General features: G+C 45.1%; 2 protein-coding genes across 2 annotated transcripts in view; one reads left to right on the top strand and one right to left on the bottom strand.

Annotated features, from left to right (window-relative positions):
* Positions 1–3523: 3523 nt before the first annotated feature.
* On the bottom strand, positions 3524–24949 carry CUNHXorf58 (chromosome unknown CXorf58 homolog). Its single transcript, XM_088455377.1, has 9 exons — positions 24876–24949; positions 20898–21023; positions 18809–18908; positions 18008–18102; positions 14934–15045; positions 12806–12937; positions 8635–8864; positions 5710–5860; positions 3524–4330 (listed from the first exon to the last, which is right to left on the bottom strand). Exons 2-9 carry the CDS (start codon positions 21017–21019, stop codon positions 4181–4183), a joined length of 1092 nt encoding a protein of 363 aa, XP_088311503.1. The 5' UTR covers positions 21020–21023; positions 24876–24949; the 3' UTR covers positions 3524–4180.
* A 249-nt stretch (positions 24950–25198) lies between these two features.
* APOO (apolipoprotein O) overlaps positions 25199–27656 on the top strand; it is a 57942-nt gene continuing 55484 nt past the window's right edge. Inside the window, exon 1 of the mRNA XM_088455379.1 lies at positions 25199–25302. Coding sequence (XP_088311505.1) covers positions 25294–25302 — 9 coding nt within the window. The 5' untranslated portion in view covers positions 25199–25293. The remainder of the gene's footprint in view (positions 25303–27656) is intronic.

The raw sequence follows: 27656 nt of genomic DNA, 5'->3' as shown, positions 1-27656 counted from the left end.
GTGGATCCATTCCTCCTCAATTTAACTCCAGCTTATCACCACCGTGTTCAAGGGGACCCAATTAAAATGCAAAGGTGCTCTTTGCTGATGAGGACTTCTTAATTCATCATCAGGGTACCTTTAGTGAGGTACTGTATCAGCAAGGATCCTGACAGCTACACTTGGGACTATACCATGCAACAGTTTTCCCAGGGCTGTCAGCATCCTTGATGATATAGACTAAGGGCCCCCAAAGGCTGTAACAGTAACAATCTCAAATCCAGGAATTCCCTATGTTCTGTAGACCTTTTTGTCGGCATACCTGGACTACACCCTAAAATCGCAGTTCTTGCTTAGAATGGCACAACTGCTTGGCTGCTGAAGATGCAAGATTTTCCCTAAAAAATGTTCACGTTCATGTGAAAAGAAGGTGAGTGGTTTTCCCACACAATATTCCCCCACACCAGCACAAACCGGTGTCTAAGGTACTGGTAACAATTTGCCTGTTTTATAAATCAGCGTCTCAAGATCAGCGTTCCTGTAACTCTCCTCCTGATTGCTTACCCATATTTGACCTTTTGGCTTTGGATGAATGACCATGAACTTTAATAAAACACTACACCTTTGGCCTATTCTATTATACTCAATAAAAAAAGGGAGGTAGAAGAACATTTGCACAGTGAACAATAATAGCATGCAGCTTACTTATCCATCAAAGGTACCAGTTACACGCCTGAACCAAAAGACACAATTCAAAAAATATATTTTGATGGAATAGAGAGCCGCTTCTAATTGATAGATGTAAAATGGTTAAAAAATATATTTTTATACCTTTTATGATTACAAGTTTGAATCCTCTTGAGGTTTATCAAGGTAAATTTATTTCTGACAATAAAATCCAACATACATGTACATATATGTAAAATGTAATAAAATGAGATGTTCATAAAATACACAAATAACCGGGACATATATATATAAAGTGCAATGGCAATGAATAAAGTGCATTCATAAATCAAGAGTCCCCAAAATCATACCATAGGAGGTGGGTGGTGTGAGCAAACATAGGGACAAGTCCCAAGTCCTAGGTAAAACAGGCCGGTTCCACTACACACCACCTAACTTTGCCTTAGATGTTTCAGCAGGTTCCTCCACATGGGGGTTCTTTCAGAGTAGCATAGCAGCACCAACACAGCGTGTTTCGGATCTTCTCTGATCCTTTTTCAAGTGCAGAGTGCCATACCATTGTATCCACCACTATTTAAGGGACTATGGGCCTGATTCAGAGCCGGACGCTATTTGCGGACGCTCGTTCAGAAAAAGGGGCTGGCTATTTAAATTGAGCGCTCGCTCTTTGCGGTCTGTTGACGCCGTCCGAAACATGCGCTCGCTATTTTGTAAACACGCCCCTTGGCCGCTCGCATCATACGTCATCTCCGCTATTTATTAGATTAATCGAGTACATCGAAAGGCGTATGAACTGCTCGCTATTCTTGTGGTAGCATTTTCCTACAGCAATCATTCGAGCAGTTCAGGCTAAGAAACAACCAAGTGACGTGGTCGATGACGCTGCTTTGTTAATTATGCACACCCTTAAAACGCCCGTTTTGACCGTTTGGCACGCCTGCGTTCGGATCTCCACTCCCCGTTTTCAAGCACCTTCCCCTGTTACCACCCACAAACGCCTCATCCTGTCACTCAAATTAGCAGGCACTTGCTATTTTGCGAGCACACGATTTCCGACCGCACTGACTGGTTGGCGCATGCGCATTACAACCCATACGCATGCGCAGATGTGCGAACATCACTCGGAGCGAACGAGCGGCCGCTTACGAGCGGCTCTGAATCAGGCCCTATATCCAGAAATTGTAGTGCTCCACATCCTGTTTAACTTCCCGCGGTTTGTGTTCCACCGCAGGGACCGGAAGTAGCTTGCATTCCACCGCATAAAACGGAAACCGTCATGGCTTGCGTTCCACTGCAGAGCCGGAAATCAAAAGTCATCACAGCCTGCGTTCCGAGCCCCGGAAGTGGAGGTCGATAGGATATCTCAGTCTATTGTAAAAGCGGATGTTGTTCCATTTGCTTTCCACTTGACTGTATATATTGTAGCGTGCGTTCAACTCTTATTTTATTCAAATAACCAGCACATTATATATATATATATATATATATACATATCTTAAACAATGTATATATATCTGCTGGTTATTTGTGTATTGTATGAACATTTTATTGCATTTTACATATATATACAAGCATGTTGGATTTTATTGTCAGAAATAAATTTACCTTGATAAACCTCAAGAGGATTCAAACTTGTGATCATAAAGGTAAAGAATATATACTTTTAACCATTTTACATCTATCAATTAGAAGCGCTCTCTATTCCATCAATATATATATTTTGAATTGACTATTCTATTATACTGACTGATGTTCAATGCTCCGTCCTTCTCTATTCAAGTATGAGACTTGATATGTATACTATGTGAGCTTGTCATTACATATCCCCTGCTACTGAAATTCACCAGATATTTTGTCTTGTCATACTATCACAAAGTATTTAAAACCTTACACTGGCTAGTGTGTGGAAGTTATTAAAATGGATGTAATAGATGGCATACACAAAATACTGTTGCACCTCCCCCCCCTAATACATGGGCCTGACAGACCTTTTGGAGGCTCTGTATAAAGCATTACTTGAAATGTGAGCATCCACAAAACAGTTGCTGTTGAGAGGTACAGATGTGTCCTTATACATCTTTGCTGCGGTCGAGCCAAAAAGCCCCTCTTGGTGCGCCAGGTTCCGTGAGACTCTGCTAGCGTCGGGCGTCTTTTCTGTGTCTTCTTGCCAAAAATGTGTTTAAGCCGCGATGCGACCAGGACACACCAGCAGACTGCTGATAATTTCATATGAGACACCGGTATATCTGTGTGTGACTGAGTCCCTGAATCTGTATACCAAGTGCTACAATGTAGCGGCTGCAGCTTTTTTCATTCCAAGTTCTGTTTTGCCTCATATACAGACTCAGGTACACACAGATTTACATGTGTCAAATATCAAATTAATCAGCACAGTTTGCTGGTGCGTCCTAGTCGCATTTCATTGTGACTTGGGCGTTATTTCTTTTGCCAAAAATACATCTGACGCTAGCACAGTTACATGGGACCTGGCGGCTCACTTACGTCAGGCAAGTCGCACTGCATGGTGTATTGAGGCTACATGTATGAGAACACACCTGTATGATACTTATCCCATCTGGAACTAAAGCAATAAGTCCATTCCTTAGGACATGAAAACAATAAATCATTTAAAAATTAAAAAGTGACAAATTCTGCTTATAAATACACTTTATATTCATACATGAAAAACCTCCAAGGCTTGCACACAGCCTCAGTCCTATATTGTAACATGCTGTGTAACCAATATAACATTACCTCCTGCACTTTTTTATTTTAAAAAGGTAAATAAAAAAACAATTAAGAACATTTCTAAAACAGTTTATTATGAATTCATTTATGATATACAAAGACCTTCTATTTCATTATGAAAATCAAATAGGAACAACTGAAGCGTAGATGCTAATTAACAAAAATGAAAAATAATTATGTTCCATTACTGATTTAATTATTCGATTATGTGTTATTAGTAAGTTCCCTCCTACTTAGCACTTTGTAATCTATATTTCTTTTGTCAAAGCCTTGAAAAGATTATTTCATGACAGAGAGGGAAGGTGTTTGAAACAAATGAGAGTCAACAATCTCACCTAAATTATTTCCAAGATCAATTCACTGGGTTCCTACACACAGGCGTGAGCCAGAATTGCCCCATTGCAGGAGCTATCTTATGTTATACCACTGAAAGAAAGAGTGCAGCTCAGATAGAACTTGCAAGAGGGATCAGTGCTCCCTATGACTCGCACACAAAGGGTCAACCGAGTGAATGCTTCAAGCATAGACGGAATAAAATACTGCAAGCCGTGTCTAGTCTGAGTCAACTATTTACCTTGTGTTGCCCCAGTGCGAATGGCCCTTGTAGAGATAGGGATGAAAGCTCCCTTTTTAAAGTTTTGTTTTTGCTTTAGTCTGTTCCGTTCAATGACAGGTCAACGAGATAAGGCTGAAGTGACGGGGAAATGTGGGCTGAACATATGTGTGCACACACCTGTTTTTACAGAAGAACAGGGGATGGCATTGCTCATTCATCCAGACACAGGCCTTGACTCCAAGCATAAAGCTTTTCTGCTTCTTCGTCCCAGTCATCATCAGAAAACATGACCTGATTCGATGCAGCTTTTCTCTCTGAGAATGGTTGATGGCCGGCGTCTGTGGTGTTATCCGTGTCATCCTAACCAATTAGATTTACTGTTACCATCAAAATAATGTGTTCACTTGCAAAATACATACTTTTGTCTATGCTAGGCTTAACATAAGACTGCAGCTGCCCAGTGGCCTCTTCTCATGAACCATAGATGGAAAGTGATCACTTTTTTAACAGACGTGTGTTAATGTAAAATCTATACTTGGAGGATTGAGAATTTGGCCATTATTCCTGACCTATCCCAAATTTTTTTATGGCTGACTGTTATAACGGACGTTTACACTCCGATTAAAGTCATTTGTAACGTCCTAGCTAGGTAATAGACTAGGGTGTCTAACAAAAATTCTCGCTAAAAAAATTATAATATAAAGCAAAAAACTAACATAAAACAGGAGGAAGGGGAAACAATCTTTTATTTTTAACTACAAATCTATTTGCTAGTAAAATAAGTGACCAATTGCTGGATCACATTGTGTACATTATACAGTTATTATTGCTTATACTGGTATAGACTTCTGTTTCTTTTTGCAGCCAGCAATTCCTGATCCCATCAGCTTTATCATTCTGATGAACTGTTGGTCTAGTGACATGAAACATCAGCAGGAAAGGATTACATTTACTACACTATGTAGACAAAAGTAATTGGACACTGATAGCAATTAGATCAACGAGATTTTATTGCCGTTGATCCACCACGTGCAGTGATTACTGCAAACACCCTTCTTGGCAAAAAAACGGAAATAATTTACACAGGGCTATAGTGGTGAATAATCTCACAAAACAATTAGAATACATTTTCTATTTATTATATTTAATGGGCTGGTTACCCATTCATAGCTGCTCTTAGAGGTGATTAGGGAATGCCTACCTCCCAGCGCCTAGTGTATATATCTAGTTGCAATTATCCTTCTTGGCAAACTGTCCACAAGTTCCTAGACAAAAGCAAGCGGTATGTTTTGCCATTCCACCAACTGTGACACTGAAGAAGGTTGAGTCGGCCTAGAACGAACCTGCCACTCCAATTTGTCCCAGAGGTTCTCAATGGGGTTAAAATCTCTGAGCTGGTTAGTCCACCCGGGTTACTGAATTTTCTGTATACTAGTCCAGCATTGCCCTGGAAACATGACAGGTAGCATTGTAGTGCTGATAATAAAAAATAGTTGTTTCCGTAGAACTGTAAGTACATGGGCTTCCCTACGAAGCGTTCGAAAGCCGCCACATTAGTGGCCATTTGGAACTCGAGTGCTGTGGTATGCATTTCGCTTGCGCAGAGGTGTCCAATCACTTTTGTCTACATAGTATAATTTGTTGTTATTGCTACTTACAAAGATAGAGATATCACAGTGTTATCGGTAATATTCCAGCTGCATATTGCCAGAGTAAAAAAATAACAGCACTGCTTATACCTGTCCTTCTTTCCCCAGGCCATAAAGTCTCTTCATTTTCACTACTTTCAGATGAGCCTTTTTTGATCGTCGGGATGAGGTTCTTGGGGCTGTAGAGTAACGTGATGAGAGGTAGGTGGAAATGGCGGAGGATGGAGGCGGCACAGGGGATCTGTATCATATAACAAAAGGAAACAAAGTCCTAGATTTCATAGTAACTATAAAACTACCTAATTGTGTACAGATTTGTTACAGGCATTTGATATATCCATATCTACTCTTTTAAACTCTACAACACAGTTCTTGTGTAACGTGAGGATAATAAATACACTAAGGCTAAGGGGCCTATTTATCTGCCCCTAAGTGCGTACGGACGGTTCTAATCTGTTTGAGCTGCTTCTTTTCGGTCTTCCTTGGAAGACCGAAAGAAGAGAGATGCTGGTTGACACTGGATAATGCATCGCTATGAGAAAAGCACGGTCTGTGCACACAGGTATCTTTATATAACTCAAAATGGATGAGGACCCAAAAATAAAATAAAAATTAGTCCTGTGTTATCCTAAATAGCCTTTTCCTCCTAAAATTAAGTGATCGCTTTGCACGTAGCATCACTAAATTGAAATTAGCAAGGGTGGATTAAAGGCCCTAAGAGATTCTTGGTTCGATAAAGCTCTGTTGTTTCATCCTGCATGGTTCTCTACCTTTAAACAGAACAATTATTATATCAGGGCTCGACAAATCCCGGGGTCAGGTCGCCATGGCTACTAGATTTTGCAGTGAGGGGGGAAGCAGATCCTCATCAGCTCTGGCGGAGATTCGTGCCTATAGTATTGCGGTGTTTATATCATGCACAGGAGTGCATGTGCTGAGTGTCGCCTGCGGTGACTGCTATGCCTCTGTCCGTACCGGCCTGCACTGATGACTCCTCTACAGCCTGGCCTGCTCTTATCCCTGCTGTCTGTCCCAGTCTACGCTGATCCTCCTGTTCGTCCCGGCTGTCTACTGTCTCCTATCTCCGGCTGCATAGAGCTCTCCGGTAGTAGGGTCTATGGCCCTCATTCAGAGGTGGTCGCAAGAAGCGATCGCTCTCTCTGAATGAGGGCGGCTGCTTGATTTTTTAAGTGCGGCCTCCTGGTCGCTAGCTAAGCTGTGGGTTACCACCCACAGCTTTAGCGACCGACCAGGGTGATGGTCGCGATGGTCAAGACCATCGCGACCATCGGGGCTTGCGACGAGACCCTAAGGTTGGGTCTCGGCAACCGCAAGCCCCAGGGAGCTTCCTGCTCTGATCGAGCAGGAAGCTCCCCACTGACATCACTGCTGATGTCAGTCCGGCCGCCCACAAAACGGCAGGCGTTCCGTAAGGAACGCCTCCGTTTGTGTAGCTACCCCCCGCCCCGCCTACAAAACGGGGCGAGCTGTCGATCAACTGCAGTCGATAATCTGCGAGAACATCGGCCGGCTAAGTGACTCATGGGGTCACGCAAGCTGGCAACCGCAGATGAGAGAAAGAGGCTAGGAAATCTCTGTCAGCCCTCCCTTCCCTCCCCCCAAAGGCGGCAACATGCCTCCTATTTGGGAAACGGAGACTGTTGCCGCCCCCTCCCAGCCCACAAACGGCAGCAGACTGTCAATAGCCGACAGCTGACAGTCTGCGTGCGATCATGCAGGACCCCTACTGCACGTGCGCAGTATGGCGCCTGCGCAGATTCCCGACCATCTGGAATCTGCGTTCAGCAGCGCACCAGCGTGCAATCCTGAATAAGGGCCAGTGTTCAGTCTGGCTTCAATGTTTACTAATATTTAACCTCAGTATGTTCCTAATTACAGATGAGTAAATAGATTTAGGGGAACAACATTTGTAAAGTTGAGAAAGACAAGCTTCTCAATGCCTGCGGTTTAAGAGAGAGTGGGCCTGTGTGCAGTCTCCGTGCGGGTCACCCTCCTCTGTCGTCAACACATGTGGTTAGGAGACTCTGGCACCTTGCCAGAATGTACGGCACAGGTGTCATTTTATTGGGCATTTGTCCACTGCACATGCGCAGATCTTCGGGAAAATGGCGCCAGCTGATTGCATCAGTAACTGCACCAGTGTCGACTGAGAGGTAAGTATAGGTTATGGGTGCAGGGTGTGCAGTGTGGGACCATGTGCACCTCACCCCCTGAGCCTATTATAGATAAGCCCATGCTTCCCAATACTATGTCTCAGCATTACTATGATGATACTCATGTTGATTCAATGGTTATTAATATGCTGGACTCTGGGCCTGATTCAGCAGCGTTCACAATTTCGATCGCAGCTGCGGTTTCGCACGGGACGCAGTACCGAAAATATGCTGTTTGCCAAAGTTCAGCTGGAATAAAGACGCACACTACTGGCTGCTTTCTCATATCCGTCCAATGTCGCTCTTCTTTGTAAACATCGGTACCATTGATGCACGTCGGCCAGACATGCAGCATTTACACCAGGTCTGACCAGCCGCAGACACTGCAAGTCTCCTTCCACGCAGAGAGCTCCCATTCTGTGTATGCAATCACAGTGGCTCATTTATGCACGCCCATGGAACGGCACTCAGACGTAGCGATACACCTGAGTTTTCCTGACCACCACCCCCAAACGCTGACAGCCTGTCACTCACTTAGCGATGGATTGCTCTGTGTGTCCGTAATCGCAATGCGATCGCTGCGCACGTGCAGTGTTGCTTATACGCATGCGCAATGGCAAACAATTGCTCGATGTGCGTCTGTAATTGCAATTGCGTTTTGTACTGAATCAGATCCTGTTACTTAAGGAAGCTCAATAGAACTTTTTTTTTTTTTTTAAACTGATTTTGTCCAGTAACATTTATTCATTAACTTTACTATAGATGGTACATGTACTCAAATTAAAGACAGAATGACAGGATAACAAAAGCATGTAAGATCTCACAGGAAAGGCTTAGTAACCTGATTTGTGTGACAGTGCTGAGCTGTCTACGCTGCACATCTTCAGTTTGGGGTATCTGAAGAAGCAACTTCAGTTCTTCTTTCAGTCTCTCAGATACGGTCCCAGACTCTGCATAGTCCACTATGTCATACATAATCGTTGTCCTTGGCATATTTTTCAGTGACAGCCTTCTCCAGCAGTTATCCCGCCCTCCACGATGTGCTGGCGTTTCATCAAGGTGACTTATATACTAAAAAAAGCACATGACCACATGAAATGTTATGTCAAATGATTTCCCTTTGCTGTGACTCATTAATGCAGGCTCTGCTGATGTAACATTACAAACCCTACTGGGCCTACACAAAGCAACAAACTACACTGCTGCCTAATAACCATCAAATAAAGAATTGTTACCATGACAGTGTCCTAAAAATCATAATTTCCTAGAGGGGAGATGCTGGTGGCCAGTGTAGGGGGCGGAGCAATGAGTACCACATCATCATGGTCCAGCCCCCTTTATGCAAAACAATGAATTGCGCAAAGGGGGTGGGGACACGAATCACAGTATGCTAAGCACTGTGTCATCACTCACCCCATCCCGCCTATTAGCGGTAATGGCAACAAGAAAGCAATAAACAAATGGGTATAAAGTCCTGGGGAAAATAACAGATAAGATAAATAATAAAAAAATGTTAATTCCTAAAACAGACATATGAACAAATACTGTTACATTCATTAATGTAAAGGTTGCTGGAATGCCAGAATACCATAACCTGTCTCTTACAGAGAGCACTGCAATTCCTCCAAATAGGAAACTGGATTCACCCCATCCCCTGTCATATGGAATGCACAGCTGGAAACTGCACTTCTTGTAGTGGATGCAGGTCCTGCACATCGGAGGACCATGTCTGGGAATTATATCATAAGCCCAATTTAGAGCTAAGCACACTTGACTGGTTTAGAATCTTTCTTAAATCTATCCCTGAAGCTGCATACACACACACAACGATTTAGTAAATGAACGATTTTAGTAAATGATTTTCGTTCATTTTTTCAAGGGAAAAATGAACGAAAATCGTTTACTAAAATCGTTCATTTACTAAATGTAATGAACGATTTATTTGAACTACAAACGATTTTTGCATATTCCCTTACTGAAAATCGTTGAGTTGGTCAGTCTCACTGAACTACAAACTACAAACGTGAACACGCATGAACGATAATCGTTCATCGTTTTAACTCAGAAAGTGAACGATTTTTTTCAACGATTGAACGATATCATTATCGATAATCGTTCAAAAAATCGTTGTGTGTGTATACACCTTTAAGCTGCATACACACACAACGATTTTGTTACCAACGATTTTATGAACGATTTTCTGTCAGATTATCTGTCAGATTTTTTATAGTGTAATGAATGATTTTTTTGAACTACAAATGATTTTTGCATTTTCCCTTAATGAAAATCGTTCAGTTGGTCAGTCTGACTAAACTACAAGCTACAAACTACAAACATGAACGCGCATGAACGATAATCGTTCATCGTTTTAACTCAGAAAGTGAACGAGTTTTACAACGATTGAACGATAAACAATATCGTTAACGATAATCGTTCAAAAAATCGCTGTGTGTGTATGCAGCTTAAGACCTCAAAAGTGAGAGCCTGCGTGTCCTACTAAATGCACACACAAATGAACCCCGCTCCCCCTCCCAATTTATGTTACATGAAAATCTAACTACCGACGCAAGTTGTGCACACATCAGGTTTACACTAGAGATGTGCGCTGACCCACGTGTTTTGGTTTTGGATCTGGATTCATCTTTGTGTCTTGGTTTTGCAAATCACCCTCAAGTGTTTTCGTTTTGGATCTGGATTTTTTTTAAATTGGGATTTGGATTTCTGGAGAACCGAACCGCACATCTCTAGTTTACACCAATATGTATGTATCTTTGTTGTACACATCCGATTACATGCAATTCTAACTTGAGCCAAATGTGTCCATAAAGATAGGCAAAAATTTAAAAAACATTCTTTTACCTAAAAGCACACAAATATTCCCAAGAACACACTTGCAGTGACAGTTGGGATATTGACCGCATTCCGTGTGCCGCACACCCTGCTCCCAGAACAAACTTTTCCATTGTTACTGAGCTGCCGGTGGCACCATCTTTCCGGCAATGTCTTTGGAAAGATAGTGCTGGTAGGGGACATAGCAAAGACTCTGGTGCTGTGGCAGTCTTTGCTATCTTCTGCACATGCAACAATTTTCTGGAGACATTACCAGGAAGCAGGCCTGCTGAGAGCCGCGGCGGGCCCGGGTAATAGGGGGGGTGTGGCCTAATCGTGGGAGGCGTGGCCACGCCCCCTTCCCGGGAAAAAAAAAAAAAGATTTGCAGCGCTGCGCGCTGGGGAGGGGGGCGCTCTGGGCCCCCTCAGCCCTGCTCAAAGCCAGGGGGGGCGCGATCAGTGTGATCGCTCCCCCCCACAGGCATAGGAGACTGCTGTGGCTGCTGCTCAGCAGCCACGAGCAGTCTCCACTGCAGCTCAGCACACACTGTGTGCTGGGCTGCTGTGAGGGAGGGGGAGCGGCGCCGGGCCCCTCAGGAGGCCCGGGCCCCGGTAATCTGTACCCACTCCCCCCCCCTCTCGGCGCCCCTGCCAGGAAGATAGTGCCCTTGCCAGCCAGGTATAAGGGGGGGGCACTGCACACAGACCACTCCCCACTTGTGAAAAGGCCTCTGGTATCATGGATAAAGCGTGGTGTAGAAACCAGAGAAAAGGACGGACAGGGAGTAGCTAGGGGCATTAGGTGGAGGCTCGGAAGGCCATAGGGCTGTCTGTTGCATATCATTGGTGTAAACAATGTATAAAATAATCAATATATATGCATACATGACTAAGTACATGTTTAGTTCCTTTATTGAAATATGGAGTACGCTACTGCGTGATTTTCCTTTAGGGAAACATCTTTCCTGTACCAAGATGGCCACCATTTTTAGTCTTCTGCGCATGCGTGAATCCATCTTGTCAGATTGTGTAAGAGTGCCACAGTGGAACACAGACCGCTCCATGAGACCATGCAGTATATGCTGGCTAGAGACCACAAAAGGGCCAAACTGTTTATTTGTATATGCACCACTACCCACATTCAATCACCAAACTGTAATCTGTATATTCTGCTTTATCCAGGACACTGACTGTATGTAACTGTGAGTATGGCTATACAAACATACTACCGTATATACTCGAGTATAAGCCGACTTGTTTCAGCACATTTTTTGTGCTGAAAAAGTACCCCCTCGGCTTATACTCGAGTGAAGTGTAGCGCTGACCAGACGGAGTTCGGTCAGCGCTACACAGCACAAACACACAGCCGCCGGAGCCGGCAGCTGTGTGTTTGCTGTAATCAGCAGCCGCTGAGAGTCTGTCAGACTCTCAGAGGCTGCTGCTGCTCCCACTGCGGGAGCCATCTTCTGGCTCCCGCAGTGGGTAATGGGAGACACGTCGTCATGACGACGTCTCTCCCATGCAAAGCAGCCGGAGGAGCGGATAGCGGCGGGACCAGGAGCGGGAGTTTCAGGTAAGCGATTTTTTTTTTTATTATTATCACATCTCTCTCTACTGGGGGGGGGACGGGGACTACAGGGGGCACTACCAGGGGGCGATTACTACAGGGGGCGATCACTACAGGGGGCACTACCAGGGGGCGATTACTACAGGGGCACTAAAAGGGAGGATTACCACTGGGGGAACTACCAGGGGAGGATTACTACAGGGGGCACTACCAGGGGGGGATTACTACAGGGGGCACTAAAAGGGGGGGATCACCACTGGAGGCACTGAAAGGGGGGATTACCACTGGGTGCACTACCAGGAGGGATTACTACTGGGGGCACAACCAGGGGGAATTACTACTGGGGGCACTATCAGCTGCTGCCATTTCCCACACTAGGCTTATACTCGAGTCAATAAGTTTTCCCAGTTTTTTGGGGTATAAGTAGGTACCTCGGCTTATATTCGGGGCAGCTTATACTCGAGTATATACGGTACTTTACAATAAACAAAACTACTGGTTAAGTCCCGAGCTGTTTAGTACATCTGGTGAATCCGCTGGTGTATACTATTTATCACCGCCAAATAGTGCACACATATCAACACCTTTATGTAAAGTTCTGGCCTCTTTTTCTTACCTGCATGTAATCTTTGAATGTTGCCACATCCACAACATCTGTTATTCTGTGTTTCTGATACTCCAGTTGATCACAAATTAATTGCTCGTAATATGCACGGTGTCCCATCAACTTGCAAGCGTCGGTTGCAGCCTGCAAAATAGTATATATATATGATATGATATGTAAATTTGGCACTCCTGCTGTTGAAAGCTCCTTGCCTGGGTGCCACAGTCAATATAGTATACAAGTCCTTAGGTAGTACTACGCACGTACAAACCACACTTGGCACTCCAGGATTTTTATAGAAATATTTTATCTTATTGACGTATATTCATCGTGAGGACAGGGCTCTGCGCAGCCCAGAAACGTTGTTGCACAAACTAAGATAAAATATTTCTATAAAAATCCTGGAGTGCCAAGTTTGGTTTGTACGTGCGTAGTACTACCTAAAGACAGAACCGAGACATGGGTCTGTTATTATAAATAGTAAGGGGCAGTTATGCATGACATCCGCTGGCTATTGTAATGTGTCTACAGTGACTGGTTCTCGTTTCATGTCTCTGCCCTTTGCTGTCTATCTCAGCCATAGTGTACCACTGGTAGCTACACAGAAGTGGCTTTCACCACGGACTGCAGTATTGTGGATGGCTGATGATGCTGCTGCCTTGTAATAACAGCACACACTTTCCTGTCCAACCGCTACAATTGTTATACTGCTTTCTTATGTATCAGGTGTTCCCCAAATCTCTTGTGTTGTATGCTCATCAGGGCAGGATCATGTTTACCATATGCTTCATGTCATTGTATGTAATATGATTGCACTATGATCATATCAATGTACAGGGCTGCGAAACATGACAGCGCTTAATAAATAAACAATTATTATACTGACATCACCCAGGCATCATTGGACTGCGAAAAGTAGGGGCAGGGACAGTGACGTTACATTAAGTGGTAGTTTCATTTCAGATTGGGAGATTCCAAACCACCAGGCATTGGGGACTCATTCAGGGTATAAGGTGAATAACTGTGCGCCAGGCATCTATCCACAGACACATGAGCGCTTGGGGGGCAGCCAGGCATGTCCGTAAGTGCAGGGCATGCCCCCAACAGTGATGTAAAGGGGGCGCGTCTTAAAGACACGCCCCCTTTTCACATGGCCTTTGTCGCGCGCCAGAGTGCCCTTTCTCAAGGTCTGGCGCCCTACCTAGAGTGAACACTAACTGTGTTGTGGGACAGGTGATCAGCAGTCATAGAATTTCCTGACTACACTTCCCTTTAAAAATGTTTTTCGATTTTGCAATGTGCAGGACTGCCATCAGGAGGCTACAGCCGTGATTAATGTAGCAGGCCTGGGCTCAGAGGAGGCCTTCAGCGCGACGATAATCCTACCTGCGAACTGCTTCTTATTCACTGTAAGAGGCAATTTGCTGCTTTGGGTAGTGATCAGTGGCACTTATTATAGATGGGGCAGGGCACAGGAGTTGCGTGCTCCAAGCCCCTTCTCAGAGAAGGCAGATGAATTTTGTCTCATTTCCTGTCCCTAACTCTCTAATTCCTTTTTTCTCCTCAAAATTTAGTATTGGGGGTGGGGGCAGGCAGTCTCAGTAATGTGCACCTTCAGTTATATCCCACCATATTTAAAATACATATTTCTCAGCATGCAATACCCAGGACTTGAACTCACAACCTCACATACTACAGTCAGACACCTTACGCATGGAGCTATTTGCCTGATATTGTAAGTACATGAAGCTAGTTGTAATTGTCAGATTAAACCATTGCAGCTAAGCAGATCTAAGTAGTGTGTGGCTGTATGTAGTGTGTGGTTGTGCACAACATAGATCTGCTTGGCTGTAATGGTTTAATGCCTTTACTGTAAACATAGTGCATGGCAAATTATTATATTTACAGTGCATCGTCGTCCCCATAGCAAAACTTATTTAGGGGCACAGCGTTGCCACTGTAGCCTCCCGGACCCATTGATCTGCTCTGAAAATAGCAGCAAAGAGGCCTTTTTTGAGTATGCGTGCCCAGTAAGTGCGCCCAATGCACATCTATGGTGCACCACCTGCACCCACATTTCTTTCACCACTGCAAATATAGTTGCATTGATTTACTTAAATGAAGGCAATTTATACGTCACCTCACTGGAAGGGTTAATTATTCTCTTCCCACTGATGTATCGGTTGCCGTGGCCACCTGAACAGTGGAATATCTTAAAGACAATGAATGGTGGGAACTCATAACCAGAAAATCTGTAACAGAAAAACTTTATGTTACATTACCCTGCGTTTGTCATTGAGATGAGACTCACTGCAAAGATCTGCCAGTAGCTAACTTTATCAGGTTATTACAATCGTTCTTTTCAAATTGTCTTCTTTTAGTGAAGACAGGAATTTTGGTCTTTTTATTATTATTATTGTTTATTTACATGGTGCTATACAGGCTCCACAGCGTCGTACAACACAGCGATATCGTTATCGTTCAGTCGTCCACTTTATCGTCCATTTTTTGAACACCAAAAAGATGAACGATGACGACAACGCGCGTTCCCGCGGGTCGTTCGCCATCATCGCTCATCGGGCTGACATACAGGCCAACCTGACGATCTCGTCAGCTTGCTGCATGTCAGGAAATGGGGGAGAGAGCCTGACGCTGAATGATATCGTTAATGATATCGTTCAGCGGCTGTGCTCAATGTCATGAACGACATTGAGCACAGCCTGCCGGGGACAACACTACACGATATCGCTCAGGGAGCATATCGTGTAGTGTGTACCCACCATTAGAGGGTACCTACGTCATGGAAGGCATATACTCCCAAGATTTCATGTTTCTATGTCCAGAGGTTTGGGCTGGGCGTTGATGAGTCAGTCAGGACATTTAATTTATATATATATATGTATATATATATATATATATATATATATAACATAATTGCAGTGCAGAGTACTACTTATGTAGAGAGAATCGAGGGGAGAGGCCCTGCTCGGTAGAGTTTACAATCTGACTATTGGTGGACACAAAGAGGGTGAGGGTACCAGGGTTGGGGAGTGCAGAGGCTTGGCAATAGGAGTGCTAGGCTTCAGTTAAGAAAATTAGCTTTAAGGAGGGCATGTCTGAAGACTGGGAAGATGCAGGCAAGTCTGAATCGGCACGGGAGAAGACCTGGAGATAGAGGGAGGAGGTAATCAGGGAGCAGGACAGGAGGCAGAGGGAAGCGGGTGGGAGGGAGTGTGAGTGGAAAAAAGGCTGGTAATATAGGGGGGAGCACATTGGTTTAGGGCTATGTGGGTGGGAGCGAAAAGTTTTTTGCTTCTGAGTAGGACAGTGAGCCAGTTAAGTTACTGGCAGAGCGGGGCAGCAGAGGTAGAGTGACGAGACACAAAAATGAGGCAGGCAGCAGAATTAAGGATAGATTGAAAGGACAAGTTGGGAAATGGGAAAGCCAGGGAGGAGTAGATTACAGTAGTCAAGGTGAGAGATTATGAGATCATGAAAAAGAGATTTAGTAGCATCCAGAGTGAGAAAATGACGATCTTGGAAAGTGGAAACGACAGGATTGGGACAGGGACTGGATGTGGGGGGAGAAGGAAAGAGCAGAGTTAAGAATAATCCCCAGACAACAGTCTTGGGGAACAATGGAAAGGGCAATGTTATAAATAGAGAGGAAGACTTCAGTTTCGGAAATGTTGAGTTTACGGAAGCATTGTGGGACACAGGAGGAGACAATTTACAGACAGGAGGTGACATGGCAGCGGTCCAGAGGGGAGAGATCAGGCGAAAATAAGTACATTTTGGTATCATCAGCAAAAAGGTGGTAGCAGAGACCAAAGGAGCTGATGAGTTCTCATAGGGAGCAGGTGTAGAGGGAGGAGTACCAAGGACAGAGCCTTGAGGTACCTCAAAGGGAAGTTGAAGTGGTGGAGGGTTAGAGGTGTGTGTAGATACCAAGAAAGACTGGTTGGACAAGTAAGAGATGAACAAGGAGAGATCAAAGTCATGGAGCCAGAAAGAGTGGAGGCTTCGCAGGAGGAGGAGGTATTCAACAGAACTGAATGCTGCTGTGAGGTCGAGGAATACGAGAATAGAGAAATGGCCTTTGGATTTGGCCGTGTAGAGGTCATCAGTGACCGTGGTGAGGGCAGCTTTCAGTGGAATGCAGACACTGAAAGAATGATTGGAGTGGGTCAAGGATTTAGTATAGAGAGAGGAGGTGAGGTGGTTGTACACTACCTGCTTGAGGAACTATGAGGCATAGGGGAAGAGTGCTCGGTGTTATTTAAAAGGGTCAGTTGTATATTTTAGGAATCCCTGTCTGGTCAGGTCCATTGTGTCCCTACAAAAGCCTTACATGGCTTTTAGGTTTTACTTGTGATGTCTTTTGTTCTATACATATGGAAAAACCTAACTCTAAATAACACAACTGCTGTCATTTTGCGCTATTATTAATAGTAACAAGAAATAAAGACAGATGTAAAAAAGATTTAAACATTACAACTACAGTACGTTCTATAATTGATTGAACTGTATTTAAAAAATAAATAAATAAGATAGAACTAAGGCCCTGATTCAGACCCGTACGCTGCCGGAGGCAGCTTGCAGGTCTGAAGGGCGTTTTTGTTTTTCTTTTATTGACCGGCCTTCTGGCCCTCGCTATGCCGTGGGTGACCACCCACAGCTTTAGTGAGCGGCCAGGTGATGGTCGCGATGGTCCCGACCATCGGGCTTGCGACGAGACCCTTGTAGTAGGGTCTCATCTGCCGCAAGCCCCAGTGAGCTTCCGTGATGTCAGTAGGGCCGCCCCCAAATGGCAGGCGTCCCTTCAAGAATGCCTCCGTTTGGCAAGCCACCCCCCCGCCCCGCCTACAAAACGGGGCGAGCTGTCGATCAACATCGACAGCCGCCCCGTTTGTAGCGAACCCCGGAGCAAGTGAATTTCTCAGCCGCTCCAGGACTCGCGCGTGCGCACTGCCCGGCCATCGACCCGCTTGCGAGCGGTCTGAATCAGGCCCTATATGTTTTGTGCACAGTTTTATCCATACAAAATAAACCATTTCAAATCTATAGTTAAATATGTATACACTTTATGCAGGTTTTTATGATAATACCCCTTCAATAATAATGTGATGTGCCCATTTATTATGCAACATTGCTGAACTTATCAAGATATTGTTGCTTTGAGAGTGATGTTAGCTTCATCAAACCAAAGTGTACCTGAATCTTACTTTACACCGCATGCTGGGATCTCTTAACAGTTCTGCTTCCAGTGGGCTGACTTTCTTCAGAATCCCATATGTTGCACATGTTTCCTATAAATAATTAATTAAAAAATTAAAGTTGAGCCATCACTATTACATTATTGATGGGCAACCTCCAGGATTTTAGGGGCCTCACCCCCAATCTTGGCTCCTCCAATAGAGCACATAGGGGGTCATTCAGACCCACTCGCGAGCGGCAGGTCGATGTTCCCCACTGCGCATGCGCATGACGGAGGGAGCTCCGTCGCGCACATGCGCGAGACCCGGCGAGCGACGGGCTTTCCATCGCTCGGGGTCTCGCACCAAAGGGGGCGTGCTGTCGATGTTGATTGACAGCACGCCCCCTTTGGTGGGCGTGCCTGCCAGACGGAGGCGTTCCCAAGGGAACGCCTACCGTCTGAAGCCGGCCCCACTGACATCACTAGTGATGTCAGTGGGAGTGATTTTGGCTCTGATAGAGCCAAAATCACTCCAGGGCTTGTGGCTGGGAAACCCGACCACAGGGTTTCCCTCGCAAGTCCGATGGTCGCGATGGTCAAGACCATCGCGACCATCTTTTTGCACGCTCGTATATGCTGTGGGTGGTGACCCACAGCTATACGAGGACGCTCCATTTTAATGGAGGAGGGCCCTGATTCAGAGCGAGCGCTCTGGTCAGAGCGTCCAGCTCTGAATCAGGCCCATAGTTCATTTCAGTCGTATGCAAATCAGATTCAGGACCACAATGGGCTTTTGCATTGCAGTGACTTATACTTACAGCGGCCCGGGCAGCATGTTTAAGGAGCTTAAAAAGCTGTCTGTTGTGGTGGCACCTCCATGCTCTTTGAATGCGGATAGCAGCAACTCCAATATCAAGTCTAGACAAAAAAAAAAGTAAACCATAATGTTAATTCTGAGCTTACAGAAGCAGTGTGTTATCTGTCTCATGACAGAATTGTCCACAATGGCAATCACCCCGTCACTGCTCCATTTAGTTGGCGTTATATCTAGCAGAAAGCATCAAACAAAGGACTTGTCAAATAGATCATTAACACCTATGAGAAGCGTTTCCAGAGTAATGCAAGGAGGCGGCAGGATGAGCACAGGAATTAATGATCACTTTTTAAGGCTTTGTCCGAAATACTGATTCCAGCAGGTGGGACCTAAAGCACACAGAGTGCACCCACCAATATAACTGTCCAAATTTTGGTTTTTATATTTAGTTTTCAGATTGTAATAAATATATTTTTTGTTAACTCTCACACACCTCACAAATACCCTTTACATAATTGTTCCTTTACTTAAAGAGAACAATAAACCATACTACAATGTCTCATCTCACCAGTATTTGCACTGTATTTTCATTTTCTTTATACAATCGCTGCAGTGACTGAGACAGAGGCCCTTATATCCCCACCGTTATGCAACAGTATTGTGCATAGAGCCCACAGCATGTAAATTTGTGCGTTTACAATGCCATGACTGATTTTTAGTCCCAGCTGGCGTGGCTCATTTCAATAAACTGTGTTCAACTCCTGCCCACAAGGGTACACCGTCTCCTTGATTTATGTTTCACGGAAATGGCACAAAAACTCCTCCTTCCCTGATGAAGGAGTGTTTAACATAGATGGGTGCACAGCTCAATACAGAACAGTGTGACGTTATTTACACGACTCCTATCACAACCTGATGTTATAAATGCCCCCCACAATTTAATCACGTTAACTCTATTAACTATATTATAGGATGACCAAACAAGGCTGAAGTACCTTAGTAGCAGGGGGTGCAGCTGCTACAGGGCCAGCAGCTGGTTGGAGAGTACGGTCATCTCACCTGTCATGGTCCATGTGTGATTGTTTTGTTTTTCACCCTTTGACATAAGGGGCGGACTTCAATTCATTCCAGCCCCTATCGCGCCTGACTGAGCTATTCAATTCTTGCTCCTGTCAGGCGCGATCAGCTGCCAGCGCTACATTGCAGCTCGCAGCCCCAGGGGGATGAGAGCAGAAATATGCGAAAAGTGACCTGTTTGGGCGCCCAAACAGCACTTTTCGCACTCGCGCCCAGCACTTTAGTTCGGGTTTAGCTGCTTTACGCGGCTAAACCTGAACTCTATGGGCGCAATCAGCGCGAAATCGGAAGCAATTGAATAGCGGCCCGCGATCTCCCGTCACTTTAGACGGGTGATCCGGACCGCGTAATCAATTGAATTCCGCCCACGGTCCCTTATAAAACTTTGCCATGGGGCACAAAACTGTCTTAATACATCCCTGATGCCCACACATTTCTATTGGTCTTATAACCATGAGATAGTCATTAAAATCATCACATTGTAACCTCAATAAAGATCCACATCTCTACCTGCTTCCTTACAATGTAATGTCTATTTCTGCATATAAGCTATCTGTCCTAAAATATGGCTTCAAGACGGATTGACTGGATTATTCCCTTTGCTATCTTGAAGCTCCTGCCCTGACTTCCTTCTTCGTTAAGACTACCCTTGTCGAAATAATCTCTCTCTTATAGCCAGAACTAGGTGTAAATCTGAGAAGCCCATGCATATGTTTCTTTACATTTTTTTCCCTTTAATTAAGCAGTATTATAGGCTATTTGTATGTTGTTTTAAAGTTTACATGTGTTTTGTACTTTGACATTTATATTGCAATTTAAAAAAAAAAAATCTATTGTTCAATTAGAGGATCTGGTATTACGGATGTTCCTTTATTCTGCAGGCACTTACTAACCTGTATGTTATGCACTTAAATATAAATAAGTTACAACTGTCAATGTTATGCACCCAGTGTTTTTATATTATGGAGTCATAATACACTGCATACACTGAAACATGACATCAAAGGAATACTCACTTATGTATTATTAGAGATTGCTTAGCTTTAACATGATCTTTTGTTGGCGGGGGCGATTCTATAGAAGCACTGGCAGGAAGACTGATGGATATTGATGTGCTTGACATTCCATATAAATACATAATCCTGCAAAATAAATGTAATAAATTACATAGATTGCTCTGTGGTGACTTATTCAAGAAACAGGAGTTGTTGAAAAAGTAGACCAAGATAATGGGGGTAATTTCCATTAGGCAAGGAAAATGCAAAACTATCTTGTGGCGAGTTTGGTATGGCATTGTAGTCCCTTGGTGTGTACCTCAATGACCCAGGCACTCTAGGTGCAGCAGGTGGATGGTTTAGGCCAGGGGTGGGGAACGTCCGGCCAGTGGGTCATATAATATAAGGCATGCAAAATCATTTGATCTAGCCCTGCCAAGGCAACTGCAGGCGGGACTCGAAAATCAATAAAGCTAGGAGCTTTTTTCAGCTAGCCTCGGCTGGCTAGCAGGGTGCCTAGAATGGCACCCTGCAACAAGAATCTATGCAACAGTAGCACCTGGAGCTTCCTTAGAACGCTTCAGATGGTCAAACTACTGCCCTTACAGCTCCCTGTAATCACCGGCGATTGTGGCCCCGCCCCCTTCATGTGCCGTTACGCGGAGGGACCTTGGTCTGCACCGGGCCCGCAAATGATTTTATAAATATCAAAATGGCCTGGTTTAGAACCTGCTGACAATCCTATGACCAGCCTATTACAAGAGAATTCTCAAATTACTATAATTTAACTGCTCAGCTGAGTCTTATTGTAATTATATAGGGTTCTTGTCTCCTGGTATTAATGTGAATTACTTTACTTTCCTGTAAGCACATCTGCTTTGCTCAAGTGATACAAAAATGGTCACCTATACAATAAAATTAGTCTGTGTCTCATTATTTAATAAGAGTCAAACAGTATGTAATATGTCTTTTTCACGTTCAGTACTTAGGCCCTCATTCAGAGCCGGACGCTCTGAGCAGAGCGCACGCTCTGAATGAGGGCCGTCCTCCATAATTATGGAGCGTCCTCCTGGACGCTCGTATAGCTGTGGGTCACCACCCACAGCCTATACGAGCGTGCAGGTTGATGGCCGCGATGGTCTTGACCATCGCGACCATCGCCACTGCGAGCCGGAGCCTGCGGTTGAGTTTCTCAACCGCAAGGCCCGGAGTGATTTTGGCTCTATCAGAGCCAAAATCACTCCCACTGACATCACTAGTGATGTCAGTGGGCCGGCTTCTGACGGTAGGCGTTCCCTTGGGAACGCCCCCGTCTGGGAGGCACGCCCCCGGCACGCCCACCAAAGGGGGCGTGCTGTCAATCAACATCGACAGCACGCCCCCTTTGATCAGACACAACAGGCGAAGGAAAGTCCTTCACTCGTCGCATCTGGCGCATGCGCACGACGGAGCTCTTGCTGTCGTGCGCATGCGCAGTACACACCATTGACCCACTTGCGAGCGGACAGCCGCTTGCGAGTGGGTCTGAATCAGGCCCTTAGTGTAGTTATTTATAGGTTAATAGTTAGAAAAGGTATGAAGGAAAACAAATTACCGTATATACTCGAGTATAAGCCGAGTTTTTCAGCACAAAAAATGTGCTGAAAAAGTACCCCCTCGGCTTATACTCGAGTCAAGTGTAGCGCTGACCGGACGGAGTTCGGTCAGCGCTACACACTGCCAAACACACAGCCGCCGGAGCCGGCAGCTGCGTGTTTGGTGTAATCAGCAGCCGCTGAGAGTCTGTCAGACTCTCAGCGGCTGCTGCTGCTCCCACTGCGGGAGCCATCTTCCGGCTCCCGCAGTGGGTGATGGGAGACACGTCGTCATGACGACGTCTCTCCCATGCAAAGCGGCCGGAGGAGCGGGCAGCGGCGGGACCAGGAGCGGGAGTTTAAGGTAAGTGTTTATTTTTTTTTTATTCTTTTCACGTCTCTCTCTACTAGGGGGGGGGGGACTACAGGGGGCACTACCAGGTGGCGATGACTACAGGGGGCACTACCAGGGGGCATTATCAGGGGGTGATTACTACAGGGGGCACTACCAAAGGGCATTATCAGGGGGCGATTACTACAGGGGGCACTAAAAGGGGGGATTACCACTGGGGGAACTACAAGGGGGGATTACTACAGGGGGCACTACCAGGGGGGGATTACTACAGGGGGCACTAAAAGGGGGGATTACTACAGGAGGCACTGAAAGGGGGGATTACCACTGGGGGCACTACCAGGAGGGATTACTACTGGGGGCACAACCAGGGGGGATTACCACTGGGGGCACTACCAGGAGGGATTACTACTGGGGGCACAACCAGGGGGGATTACCACTGGGGGCACTACCAGGAGGGATTACTACTGGGGGCACAACCAGGGGGAATTACTACTGGGGGCACTACCAGCTGCTGCCATTTGCCACACTAGGCTTATACTCGAGTCAGTAAGTTTTCCCAGTTTTTTTGGTAAAAGTAGGTACCTCGGCTTATATTCGGGTCGACTTATACTCGAGTATATACGGTACAAGCTTCAAATATATAGTGTGTCTGATACCTAGACACACTGAAAGCTCCCAATGTTCAATGCAATGAATGCAGCTTATTAGGAAGCAGTGCCACTAGTGCTCAATTGTACAGGATATGAATGTTTATGTACCTACTGTACCATTATAGCAGGTTTTCAATAGGGCACAAGGGGGCATTTTCCAAAGTCAGTGAATTAATGGGGAATGAAAAATAAAATAAAAAAGACAGATAAAAAAGGTAAACAATGGCAAAAGTAACCACACAAGCATAAGCAATGAGACAAGGGGCAGCAGACAGGGGGAGGGGGGCGGGGGTCAAGGATAGACCAGGTATAGGCAACCTTTGGCACTAGTGCCACAAGTGTGCATAATTGTGTCTCTCCTACTATAATGGTCTGTCTCCTATTATGCGCTCTGAACTGCTCCTCCCGTCATGTACCACCTCTTTTCCTTACAGAGGGGACATTTTATGGCACGCTAGACCTTGGCCAAACTGGAAATGTCCCAACTATGGCCTGCATATATGCAGCGAAGCCTGGGCCTCTGCTGAGTGAGTGAATCACTGTTAGTCCTGCTCACAGCTGAATAACAGTACTGTATGCTGAAGCAGGTCTTTGTTTCCACACTACAAATTTTCAACGTAACCTGAGAAAACTAGCTTCAAAAAAAGTGAAGGACAGGGAAACTGCTAGCATTTTTAGCACCCACTTACTACTGGGGTAAAATGTTTGTCTGTGTTGTAATGATGGTGGGGGAACTGCACAAATGTTTCTGGCTGGTGATGCAGAACATCGGACACCCAAAGAGAAAAACGATGCCTACCACCCAGGAGAGGCCGTTATGTAGACAACAAAATAATGGGGCAGACAACAAACATGAAACAAAAGAAAAAACTGATTTAAGACAAGAGTTAACTGGATAGATAGATAGATAGATAGATAGATAGATAGATAGATAGATAGATAGATAGATAGATAGATAGATAGATATGAAGGTGATAGATAGATAGATAGATAATGATAGATAGATAGATAGATAGATAGATAGATAGATAGATAGATAGATAGATAGATAGATAGATAGATAGATAGATATGATACAGTTAGATAGATAATAGATAGATAGATAGATAGATAGATAGATAGATAGATAGATAGATAGATAGATAGATAGATAGATAGATAGATATGAAGTAGACAGATAGATAGATATGATACAGATAGATAGCAGATAGATAGATAGATAGATAGATAGATAGATAGATAGATAGATAGATAGATAGATAGATATGATACAGTTAGATAGATAGATGATAGATAGATATGATACAGATAGATAGATAGATAGATAGATAGATAGATAGATAGATAGATAGATAGATAGATAGATAGATAGGTGAAATATAGATAGATAAAATATGATTAGATACACAACTTTATATACCCCTATAGTCTGATAAAAGTCACCATGATCTCACAGCCTTGCACAACCCGGCGTCTGCAGTTGCCATAGCAAACCAGCCCAGCCACGTCATGCGCTTATTTGGGCATACCTAAACAAAAATGGCGTAGAAAGCACCAAACCACGGACTCCTTCCCCTTTATAATGGCAGTGAATGTGCAGAAGAGTCACTCACCTGTCGTTAGATCAGGGTCAGCGGCACGTTGGAGATAGCATAGCTCGCAGCAATATGAGTTAGGGTCTGCGCTGTAATTAGTACTTATAGTCATTCCTTGCGCTTGTAAAAGTGTTTGTCCCACGCGAGCCGCCGTCGCTGGTGTGTTGCTAGGGTAGGGCTTGTGCGTTGCTAAGGGGACCGTGGCCTGGCTTCCTGCTGCAGCCTGACCTCCCCTCCGCTGCCATGTTCAAGGTGAGACATGAAAGCATGTATAAAGGAAGGAGCCGAGCACCGCCTCCAGCCAGTACCGGGAGGGTTACATGCACCCGGCGGCACCACCGTGTAGCTGCAGCCTGGGCTGGCTTCATAATGCTAAGTAGTAACCCTCACATAGGGATCAGTGACCAATGCTTCACTGCCAGGCATGGGGGACCTGTGGCTCTCCTGTACTTGTGTAACTACAACTCATAGCATGCCTGGCTAATAGGTAGTGCTGGGACTTGTAGTTCTACATTAGGCAGTAAACCACAGGCTGCCTCTTTCTGGATTATACAGTCAGAGCTACAGGAGTTTAATCATTTTATATGATCAAAATTGAAATAAAACTGCATGTACATTATAACCTTAGAACATTACACAGTGCACGACTTGTCGCATATATAATAATATAATACATATACGAGGGGGTATCATAAAATTTAAAGTATCAGCATGAGCAGAATGAGAGAGAGTTAAATGTTGTACTTTGTTGTACTACGTGGTTGCCCTGCCAGCATTTTTTGACCTTCTGTCACCCATCATTATAGAAGTCCTGCGATTGCCTTGAGATCCACTATTCCACTTCCAGAATTACATCATTTGTGTTGTCAAATCGCCTACCCCGAAGTGGCTTCTTCATCTCGGGGAAGAGAAAAAAGTCGCTGGGTGCGAGATCAGGCGAATAGCGGGGATGGGGCAAAATTTAATTGTCACACCTATCAGCTTCCACAGCGAATGCTTGGATGGAATGTGCTGGTGCATTGTCAGTTAGGAGACGAATGCCTCTTCTGGTCATACATTGGTGCTTTTCTGTCACAGCATCTCACAATTTCTGCAGAACGGGGCAGTTGTAAGCGCTGGTGATATTCTGACCCTTTAGAACAGGGGTGGGGAACCTTTATTCTGCCGAGGGCCATTTTGATATATATAACATTATTTGCGGGCCCGGTGCAGGCCACGCTTCCTTCATGTGATGTCACATGGGGTGGGGCCACAATCACCGGTGACTACAGCAATGCCCGGAGCATCCTGAGGATGCTTCGGGGAGCTGTAAGGACAGCAGTGTGACCTTCTAAAGCATCCTAAGGATGCTCCTGGCGGCACTGCTGCATAGATTCTGGCTGCAGTGTGCCATTCAAGACACCTTGCTAGCCAGATGAGGCTAGCAGATAAAAGCTCTGAGGGCCAGACCAAATGACTCCGCGGGCCTTATATGGCCCCCAAGCCTGAGGTTCCCCATCCCTGCTTTAGAAGGTAATCGGTTAGGATTAAGCTGAGACGGTCCCAAAAAATGGTCAGCATGACCTTCCCTGCAGATTTCTGCACCTTAGCCTTTTTTTGGGAGAGGGGGGTAGGCGGGAGGAGGAGTTTTTCCACTTCTTGCTCATTTCTTAGGTCTCCGGATCATACAGGTAGACCAGGCATTCATCCATAGTTATGTAACTATGCAAAGAAATTTTCTTCATCCTGCTCCAACAGAGTCAACATCTGCTGCGAAAGTTCACATCGAGTTTGCTTGTGAAATGGGGTCAGCAAGCTGGGAACCCATCGTGATGACACCTTAGACATATGCAGTTGCTCATTATTTAATCTTCCACACACTTCCATAACTAATGCCGCATTTCCACTTGCCAACTGAGGAACGCTTGAACGATTACGACATCGTAATCGTTCAGTCGTTCCTCATCCTGTAGGTGCCTACACTGAACGATATGTCGTTCAGTGCAGGCACCCTCCCTCATCCCCGAACATACCCAATCTGTCGTTATCGGCAGATTGACCGGCTTGTTCAGGTAATGATTGATGTCAGAAACGACCAGCCTTTCCGACATTATACTGCCCGATTTATTCACGTTTAATGAGCTATTGAATGATTACGATGTCGTAATCGTTCAGTCGCTCTGTTTAATCGGCAAGTGGATGAACGGCTTAAGACCAACTTCTTTTTTTATGATCATTCAATGGTTAGTCGTCTGTCTTTGACTACAAGAGCCTCCACTTTCTTTAACGTGTCAAGATCATCCGTGATTGAGGGTATCCCGAATCGTGGCTCATCTGAGAGGGCCATGTGTACAGTTTGAAAGTTCCTTTTCCACCTCACAGAAGTGTCATATGATGGACTTTCATCACCATAAACAGCCACCATTTTATCATGGATTTGGCAGGCACTGTTAACCTTCGAATCATGCTTGCCGACATTCTGGCAGCCCCCTCCGGGAGGGGCAGCCAGATCGGCCAAGCGGGGGGTTATGGTGCGGGGGTCGGCGGCCAGAAGACTTGCCTACTTTTCCCGGGGGGCCTGGGAGCGCCACAAGATTTTCGGGAGGCTCCCAGCCGAATTGGGAGAG

The sequence above is a fragment of the Taudactylus pleione genome, unplaced genomic scaffold (assembly GCF_031769625.1).
Source record: "Taudactylus pleione unplaced genomic scaffold, aTauple2 ptg000040l, whole genome shotgun sequence".
Lineage (NCBI taxonomy): Eukaryota > Metazoa > Chordata > Amphibia > Anura > Myobatrachidae > Taudactylus > Taudactylus pleione.
The sequence above is the reverse complement of the archived record's forward strand: the minus strand, read 5'-3'. Positions and strand labels throughout refer to the sequence as shown.

Bases quoted from the DNA above. Each gene is read 5' to 3' on its own strand.
- CUNHXorf58 (XM_088455377.1), bottom strand. From the start codon at position 21,019: ATGTATTTATATGGAATGTCAAGCACATCAATATCCATCAGTCTTCCT. The intron at 5,861-8,634 runs GTTACTAAGCCT...TATATGATACAG, and splicing joins AGCACTGTCACACAAATCAG to ATCCCCTGTGCCGCCTCCAT. The intron at 4,331-5,709 runs GTATAAGCAGTG...CTAATTGGTTAG, and splicing joins GCCTGGGGAAAGAAGGACAG to GATGACACGGATAACACCAC.